The sequence below is a fragment of the Marmota marmota genome, unplaced genomic scaffold, assembly GCF_001458135.2.
Source record: "Marmota marmota marmota unplaced genomic scaffold, marMar, whole genome shotgun sequence".
Classification (NCBI taxonomy): domain Eukaryota; kingdom Metazoa; phylum Chordata; class Mammalia; order Rodentia; family Sciuridae; genus Marmota; species Marmota marmota.
Genome location: NW_026000026.1, coordinates 38,277,972 through 38,288,234, shown reverse-complemented (window position 1 = coordinate 38,288,234; position 10,263 = coordinate 38,277,972). Strand labels below are relative to the sequence as shown.

Here is a 10,263-nt window from a genome sequence, read left to right as displayed (position 1 = left end):
AAAAAAAAAAAAAAAAAAAAAAAAAAAAAAAAAAAAGAATATCCTTTAGTTTCAACTCACATTACCGAAATCAGAATATTTAGGGATATGAGAATGGGAATTTTCATTATTATTTTTTAAATTTTGAGTTAATTATAAATACCTGCAGTCATAAGAACTAATACAGAAATTCTTTGGACCCACAGCAGTAATAGTCTTTAAGAAATTTGCATGTTAAAAATTTTACATTATATTTTCGAAAGTTTTTGAGCATAGCATACATACAGAAAAATATAATGCCTTTTTTATAAGTGGACAGACCCATGAGTTTTTCAGAGTGAACATAGCCCTGTGTCAGCAGCATCCCAGATCAGGAAACAGAACATTTCTGCTCTGTAAAAGATCCCTTGTTCCCTCTTCCAGTCACCCCAGGTAAGAACAGTGTTCTTACCTCTATTCCTATATGTTAATATTGCCTGTTCTAGAATTTCACATAAATGAAATCACACAGCATGTATTCTTTTGTTTCTGCTTTGTTAAATTGAGGTAAAGATCACAAAGCACAAAAATAACTATTTTAAAATAAATAATTCAGTGATTTAAAAATTTCGTTGTTATAAAACCACCATCTCTCTCATTCCAAATATTCTCATTTCCTTAAAGGAATTCTCATAACTATTAAGCAGTTCCTCTCTGTTGCTCTCTTTTCTTTTTTCTTTTTTTGAAATCGAATTAAATCAAGATTGTATTGTGTACACAAAAGCTGGCCAGAACTGTCTCTTACAAAACTCCATGCTAGAGATCACCCCCTGATCTTCAGGAAAAAGTTTTCACAGCACAAAATGTTACAAAGGAGGTGGGTGTCTCGGGTACTATACAGCTAACAAGATTTTGACAAGCATAAAACAAAGGCAGATAGCAGGTTAAGGATCTACATGTCTCAACATTTCAAGGTAGGGAATAAATTCAATTCCAGACATTAGAATTTATGAGCTGCCACTGAGATTTAGAGAGAGTTATTATTTGGTCAGTGGGAACCAGGATTTATGAGGCACCAGTAAGGTTTTAGAGAGGGTTGTTATCTGGTCAGGGATAGCCAGGCATAGGTGAATTCAAAGCACAGGTAGATATTCCAAACAAGTTTAAAACATCAAAATATTGTCAGGCCAAAGAGAAATTTTAGTTTTCTTACAGAAAACAAAAAATAAACTTTTTATAGCTTTTTGACAAGATGTCTCCCAATCTTATACTGGAATTATGCTGGGTTCATGATTAATACTGTGTTGCCCTCTTTTCTACCTCCTGGCAATCCCATTCTGCTTTTTATCTTGATGGGTTTACCTATTCTGGATATTTTATATAAATGCAATCATACATTTTGTATGACCCCCCCCTTTTTAACTTAGCATAGTGTTTTTGAGGGTGAAGCACATTTTAACATGCATTAGCACTTTTTTTTTTTTGAGGAGTATTCAGCATTACTTATGTGTATATGTTTATCCATTCATCCATTGATGAACATTTGGGTTATTTCCACATTTTGGCTATTGTGAACAATATTGCTAATGAGTGATCTTGTACAAGTATTTAAACACTTGTTTTCAATTCTTTTGGGGATATACCTATAGGTAGAATTGCTGGTAATTTTATGCTTAGCTTTGTGGAAGCACCACATCAACTGAATGAACCATTTTACATTCCCAGCAATAATGTGCAAGGATTATAATTTCTGTATATGCTTGCCAACCTTATTATTAATTTCTATTTTGTCCTTAGGCCATCCTTGTGGGTATAAAGTGGTATCTCATTGTGGTTTTGATTTTCATTTCCCCAATGTTAATGATGTTGAATATTTTTATAGGCTTGTTGGCCATTTGTATATCTTCTTTGAGTAAATGTATGTTCATCTCTAATCTGTTGCCTATTTTTAAAATTGGGGTTTAAAAAAAATTTGGATGTTGAAAGTTATAGGAACTCTTTATATATTCTGGATACTAGACTTTCTGGATATTACACTTTTATTTATTTATTTATTAAATCTGAAATTAAAACAAAAGTAAAAAATTATAAAACACTTGTAGTCTTTTTCTTCTCTTTTTAGCCCTCTGACTTTGTCTGGTTTATGTTTCATCATCATGTTTTCTGCTGTCTAATATGGCATCTAAAGCACAGTCAGTCTTCATATCCATGAGTTCTGCATCGTCAGATTCAACCAATTGCAAATTAAAGATACAACAAAAAATTGTATCTGTACTGAACATGTATAGATTTTTTTCTCTTTTCATTCCCTAAATAATAGAGTGTAACAACTATTTACATAGCAATTACATTGTATTTGGTATTGTAGGTCATCTAGAGATGATTTGAAATATATGGGAGGATGTGCATAGATTATATGCAAATGACGGACCATTTCATAGAAGGAACTTAAGCGCACATGGATTTAGATGTGGGGGGATGTACTAAAACCAGTTATCCTTGGGTACCACTGGACATCTGTATTTAATTTTCTTCCTTTCTTCTTCTTCTTCTTCTTTTTTTTTTTTGTGCTGGGATCAAACCAGTGAGCTGTATCCCCAGCCTCTTTATTGAATTCTTTATTATCTGTCTGCCTTAGCTAGAATTGAGGCTCCATCTAGGCAAGGATTTTTTTTTTCCTTCCTGTTTTGTTAACTGTTGTATCCTCATGATTTAGATCAAGGTTTGGCAAAGTGTGATCAGAAACCTAAACAGAACTTCTGCCTATTTTTGAATGGCTCATAAACTACTAATGGTTTTTATTTTTTAAAATAATTGAAACAAAATAAAAAAGAAGACCAATATTAAATTTCAGTGTCCAAATTAGAGTTTTAGTTGAACACAGCCATACCCAATCATTGGTGTATTATCTCTGGCTGCTTTTTTCCCGTAGTCACAAAGTTGAGTGGCTGTGTGATTCACAAAGCCTGAGTTATTTAATGTATGCGACCCCTTATAGAAAAGATTTGCCTGCACATAGGTGCTCAATAAATATTTGTTGAGTGAATGAATCTTAATCTGTACTGCTATAAGGAATTTAATTTGGGAAACTTTAAACCATATAATTCTTGAACCTAATAGAGTATTCTTCTTCTTCTTTTCTTTTCTTTTTTTTTCCTCTCAGGCCAATGCATATGCTTACACAAATATTTTACCGCTGAACTACTTCCCTAGTCTGTTTCTCTTATGTAAAAATAATTCAATAAAGTTTGTTTCAAAGACTATCTTTCCCCTTTCTCATCATTTCTGATGCTGATTTTCAGTGGAGGTCATAATTAAAATAATTTTGATAACATACTTAGTTTTGAGAAAGAAGCCATGTTATCATAAATTTTTCTATATTTTATTCATTTAATGATGTGTTTGTTGAAGTTACACTTGAGTGACAGGGTATGAACAGGAACATATTAGTAATTTCCTGTTAATGTCTAACTCTCTTTAATGGAAAATTGGAAATTGGACAAACAAATCATTTTATATAAAAATGACTTTATAATGTGCCAGTCTAATTTTTGTACAACATTTGAAAACTAAATTGTTTGCATCTGTAAGAGCTGTTAATAGAGGTTACATAATAGATCCCCAGAGGTACAGTATACTCTGTAGCTTTGCAAAAAGTTCTTATTTTGTTTTATGCTTTCAGCAAAGGACATTAAATGGGTAATACAGGTTGTGGGTTTATAGTAAAAGAGTAATGCTTTACAGATCTTTGCCTTGGCATGGTGTTCCCAAATTTTATTAATAGGAAAGTGTTTCCATGTCATGGTGGGAGAGTGATTCCTGACTTGCCTCTTGGTCTTCCCTTCCTCTCCTTGGTAGATTAGTCAGTCAAAGGGATCTTATTTTTTAAAAGCTTGTCTCCTTTAACAGTTATGAGTAAGCTTAAAATATATTTTGCTTTTAAAATGCCATCTTTTAGAAACTTAAAACACTATGGCATGAATTTATTTCATTTCTCTTGTTTTGATCAAGAGAAGATTAAATTGTTAACATTCCTTTGTATTTTCCTGGCATTTCTCTGTAGGAGTATCCTGTAAGAATTAGTAAGTATCATTTGCTTTTGGGGTTTTAGTTCACAATAATAAATAATTCTATTTGTACCTAATTGTGATTAACTTTTATTCAATTATTCTGCAAATATTTCTTGAGTATCTACCAGGTGCCAAGCATTGCTTTAGACATTGACATGCAGTATCTCAAAAAACATATTCGTGAGTTTATGGATCTCATATCCTATGAGGAGGATTAGAAAAACAAAAATTATAATATCAGGAAATGCACCAAGAACAGTGTGATTCCTGTGTAGTATGGGAGAAGAATAGGTGGGGAGTAAGTTGGGAGAGGGAGAGAGAAGTCAGATTGTGGAACGCTGTAAACCTTAGAAATTTGGACATCAGGTTTTATTCTAAGTCTGATAGAACATCAACATAGAGTTTGAATAGCAGTGTAATGTCTGACAGATTTTAAAAGGATCACTGGCTACATACTAATTCTATATAATGTCACATGAGAAAATCAACAAATGACTATTTAAAAAAGTTTATGTCTATTATTTATAAGGGGAAAGTTACTATATAGGGTGATTCATTTATGTCAAGTATTGGTATGCTACTTTTTTATCAGCTTCATTGAAGTTTAATTTTTTTTCTCCTTGCAGTACTGAGGATTGAACCAGGGCCTCCTCAATACTAGGCCATGCCCTACATCCCCACCCCTTTTTATTTTACTTTGAGTTGATCTCACTAAGTTGCCCAGGCTGGCCTTAATCTTGGAATCCTCCTGCTTTGGCCTCCTGAGTTTGCTGAGATTATAGGTGTGTTCCATCATGCCTGGCTTGAAGGTATAATTTATAGCAATTTACCAATTTTAGGTATACAATTTGATAAGTTTTGACAAATGTATATAATCATATAATCACCAATACAATCATAATATTTAATATTTTCATCAACACAGAAATTTTGTTGTACTTGTCTACAGTGATTCTCCCCTTAGCAACCATTTGGCAACCACTGTCTGCTTCTTTATCACTGTCAGTCAGCTTTTTTCTAGATTTTGTTACAAATAGAATCATATAATTTGTGGTCTTTTATGTCTGGCTTCTTTTACTTAGAACAATGCTTTTGAGATTCCTCCATATTTTGAGGCATATTAGAAATTGTTCCATTTTTTTGCTCAGTAGTATTCAATTGTTTTAAAATATCCCATTTTTTTAATGCATTTACTGGTTAATGGAGTTTGGGTTGTTCCAGTTTTTGTATGTTATGAATAAAGCTGAAATGAATATTTAAATACAGGTGTTAATGTAGACATATGCTTTCATTTCTCTTGGATAAATACTTAGGAGTGGAGTTGCTGAGCCTATAGTAAATGCATGTTTAACTTTAACAAAAATGGCTAAACTGCATTTGTATTCCCATTAGCAATGTATAACAGTCAAGTTGCTCCATATTCTTGCTAATACTCAATATGGTCCGTTTCTTTAACTTTAGCCATTTTAGTGCTTATAGAGTGATATCTGGTGGTTTTAATTTGCATTTCCCTAATGTCTGTTAAAAAGATTATGATTATGATTATGATTATGATGATTAAGATGATAAGGTAGACTTTATTTAAGGGGGAACTTTATTACAATGGATATAGGTCTATTGCTGTAGAATTTTGCACTGAGGGACAGAAATTAACTTTGAATTCAGCATGGGCATGTGGGAATTGATAGCCAAAGAGCAGAGTTGGGGTCAGTGGATGGAAAATTACCAACAGGAAACATAAGGGACAGGGCAGATTCTAGCTAACCCAACATAATGGGATTCTTGCTGGAGGCTTTCATTTTAAAGGCCTCATGAAGCTTGTTGTTACCTTCTTCATTTCATAGTGGGCTATTTCCTTTTGAATGCTCACAGTATTTATTGTTTGTATCACTCATTTTCTATTTGTTATTTTCTATTCTGTAATCTCATTTTGATTCCTGCTTTCAAATCTCTGACCCCTTTGCTTAAGTTATATTGGAAATGGTCTTAATGTCATGGTCACTTTTTCTTGGATCTGACAGAAATCCAGGAAACGGGATGTTTGTAGATGATTGTGAATATTTGGTAGTATTTGGTAATCTTTTAAGTTAATCCAAAATTTCCTGGTTTTGTAGATTATGTTGGTCTCACCTTAGAATGGACCCAGTTTTCTGGATTACTTCCAAGTTTTTGGAATGTGAGATAGTGTTTTGCATATTAAACGTATTACTTGTTATTTTGGAACAGACTCTATGTCTGTTCAGTGCCCTAAGGAGTGTTCAATCCAAACTTAACTATGTTTCTTTTCTAAAGATTGAATCTTAGAATGAATGTCTCTAAGACATTTATTTTTATTGTAATATTTTACATTAGCTTTTTCCCACTCTTCTCTGGTTGAAGATCAAGTATGACATGGTCTTGAGCGACATGACTTGGTATATATTTTTTAGAACTATTCACAGTATTGGAACAAAAAAGTAGTGTTTTTCGTTAGACTTCATATAAGTTGCTGACCTCTAATTCCAGGCCTTTTTGTTCTGTTCAACATATTGCCTTATTCTTTTCTTCTTTATAATTTTTTAAAAATTCGAAATTTGCCCTCTTTTAGTATACAGTTCAATTTTTTAATGTAAATTTTCAAAGTTTTATAACCATCATCACTATCTAGTTGATTTATTTTCACCATGTCCAAATGAAATATTGTACCCATTAGCAGTTATTCTCCATTCCTCCTTCTCTCCAGTCCCTGGTCACCATTAATCTACATTATAAATTTGTCTATTCTGAACATTTCATTTAAATGGAATAATCTAATACATGGGTTGTTTTGTCTGGCTTCTATCACTTGGCATAATCTTTGTAAGGTTCTTCCATATTGTATCATGCATCATTACGTTTTAGTGCTAATTAATACTCCATTGTATAGATACATCATGTTTTGTTTCTTCATTTATCAATTAATGAACATTTTTTGAGTTGTTTTCAGGTTTCGTTTATTATAATATTTAACTGCTTTAAATATCCATGTATTTGTTTTGGGTAGAAATGTTTTCATTTCTCTTGGGTATACATGCAATTGCTGGGTCAAATAGTAACTCTGTGTTTAACTTTGTGAGGAGCTGCAAGATGTTTTCCAAATTGACTGCATCATTTTACATTCCCCTCAGCAGTATACGAGGATTGTCATTTCTCTACATCCTTGCCTCCATGTGTTATTATCTGTCTAGTTATAGTTGTTCTTTTGGGTATGAAGTAGTATTTAATTGTGGTTTTATTTGCCTTTTTATGAAGACAAATGACATTGAATGTCTTTTTATGTGCTTACTAGTTATTTATATATCACCTTTGGAGAAATGTTAATTGATATCCTTTGTACATTTTAATATTGTTTTCTTTATTTTAGTGTGACAAGGATTTGTTATACATTCTGAATACAAGTCACTGATTGGATATATGACTTGTAAATTTTTTTCCCATTTTGTCAATTTTTATAACTTCCTTTGAAACACAAACAATTTTAATTTTGATGAAATTCCATTTATCTAGTTTTTTCTTTGGTTGCATGTGCTTTTGATTACATATCTAAGAAACTATTGCCTAATTCAAGGTCACGAACACTTGTCCTTAAGTTTTCCTCTAAGAATTTTAGAGTTTTAGCTCTTAATTTTTGACTTTTGATCCACTTTAGGTTAATTTTTGTGTATGGTCAGAGTTAGAGGTCCAACTTCATTTTCTTATATATAGATAACTAGTTGTACCAGCACCCTTTATTTAAATGACTATTTCTTTTTTTATTGAGTTGTTTTTTCATTCTTATTGAATTAGCCATAAATGAAGGGCTTATTTCTGGATTGTCAATTCAATTGCATTGGTCTAAATGTCTACCTATCACTGATTACTATAAGTTATAAACCTAGAAGTGTGAAACAGATCTGTCCTTTTCAAGATAATTTTAGCAATTCTTGGTTCCTTGTATTTCTATATGAATTTTAAGATTAGCTTGTCAATTTCTGCAAAAATGGTACCTAGGATTTGATAAGCAATTGTGTTGAATTAAATCAATTTAAAGAGTATTGTCATTGTAGCAATAATAAATCCTCTGCTCCATGTACATTGGATGTACTTCTATTTAGGTATTAAATTTTGTTGACATGTTTTAGAGTCATGTTTTATAATTTTTATGCTGCATAAAAATTATACTACTTTTGTTAATTTATTCTCAACTATTTTATAGTTTTTTATGTTGTAAATTGATTCTTAATTTTATTTTTGGATTGTTCATTGCTACCATATAAAAGTCAATTTGAGTTTTGTATTAATTGATTTTAGATCCTACAATCTTGCTGAACTTATTAGTTCTAATAGTATTTTTATGGAGTCCTTAGGATTTTTTATATACAAAAAACGTGTTATCTTCAAATGGAGATAATTTTACTTCCTCCTTTTCAACCTAGTTGCTCTTTATTTCATTTTCTTGCCTAATTGTCTTACTAGATTGTTCAGTATATTGTTGAATGGAAGTGGTGAGATTGAGCATCCTGTCTTGTTCCTGATTTTAGGGGAAGTAGTTGGTCTTTCCATAATGTTAGCTCTGGACTTAGGTTCCCTTTATCATGTTAAGGAAGCTACTTTGTATTTCCATTACATTGAGTGTTTTGGGTTTTGTCAGGTACTTTTTTTTTTTATACGGTTATGCTTTTTATCCTTTATTTTGTTAATATGAGGTATTATATTGTTTTTCAGCTATTCAACCAATCTTCCTTTCCTGGTATTCTTCTTTTTTATAAGATAATACCTTTTTGATATTGTGCTGGGTTTAGTTTGAGATTTTTGTGTCAATATTTACAAGATATATTAATCTATAGTTTTCTCATTATACATTTTTCTTGTTTTGGTATCAGGGTAGAACTGGCATCATACAATAAGTGGGGAAGTGTTTTCTCACTTTCTAGTTTTTAGAAGTTTATCAAGGATTGGCATTAATTCTATTTTAAGACTAATGGCATTTTAATTTTAATTTTTGTCTTTTAGGATTCTCCTTTTACAAATGCAGGAATGGGATCTAACCTAAATCTCTTAGGGGAAATTGAGTGTGATGCCAGCATAATGGATGGAAAATCCTTAAATTTTGGAGCAGTTGGAGCACTGAGTGGTATGTGGGCATTATGACATACTACCTTTATTCTTTGAAAAACTTCTGCCTATTACCATTTCATACCTTCTAAAGATAGTCCAGTCTACTTTACCATTCTTGCTTGAAATAGTGTTGAAAACAAACATTTTTCTTCTTTAACTGAATTTAAAATATAAAATCTTGCTATGAATGATTTTAAAGAAAACAGCAAAGCAACCTGTATCCAAGTTTTTGGTTAAAGAATGAGATCATCATCCTCTATCCCTTCTAGGGATTACAGATATTTAAAACTAGATTTAGAATAATCTTATTAATTTTTCCATTTGAAATACACAAATATTCTTATCATAAAAAATGATGTAAATTAGGTTTACGTTTTATCTTCCAAATCCTTTCTTTTTATCCTCTTCTGCCCTGGGGTTTAACCAGTGAAGATCCAATGCATTTATCTATATATTTATATAATAGAGACATAGTTTTATTTTGTGAATTAAAAAAATGTATGTATTATTACAAAACTTTTTTTCTTTCAATAGGATGTCTTGGAGACTTTTTTCCATACCTTTACATAAAAGATTTATTTAATATTTTGTAATTCATTTAAATATATATGAAGTACACAGATTTTTAACTGTGCGGCTTCTTGAATATTTAAATGTATATATACCACATATAACTGAATAAATGTATACACCTTTACCAAGGAATTAGATGTTTTCATGTAAAGAAGTAGGACATTTCTATAATCCCAGAAGGACCCTTTATGCTTCTTAGCCCATACTTCTTGTGCTTCCCTCCCCTGTTCTGTTTTTTTTTTTTAATTTTTTTATTGTTGGTTATTCAAAACATTACAAATTTCTTGATATATCATATTTCACACTTTGATTCAAGTGGGTTATGAACTCCCATTTTTACCCCATATACAGATTGCAGAATCACATCAGTTACACATCCATTGATTTACATATTGCCATACTAGTGTCTGTTGTGTTCTGCTGCCTTTCCTATCCTCTACTATCCCCCTCCCCTCCCCTCCCCTCTTCTCTCTCTACCCCCTCTACTGTCATTCATTTCTCCCCCTTGTATTATTTTTCCCTTTCCCCTCACTTCCTCTTGTATGTA

At 31.6% G+C, this 10,263-nt stretch overlaps 1 protein-coding gene across 10 annotated transcripts in view; it reads left to right on the top strand.

Moving 5' to 3' along the window:
* Tasp1 (taspase 1) overlaps positions 1-10,263 on the top strand; it is a 275,265-nt gene that overhangs the window by 33,071 nt on the left and 231,931 nt on the right. For all 10 annotated transcript variants that reach the window (XR_007350527.1, XR_007350526.1, XR_007350529.1 and 7 more), the window contains one exon: positions 9,039-9,159. Coding sequence is in view for 6 of the 10 variants with exons in the window: in XM_015482972.2 (XP_015338458.1) it covers positions 9,039-9,159 (121 nt within the window). In the remaining 4 variants the exon portion in view is untranslated. The remainder of the gene's footprint in view (positions 1-9,038; positions 9,160-10,263) is intronic.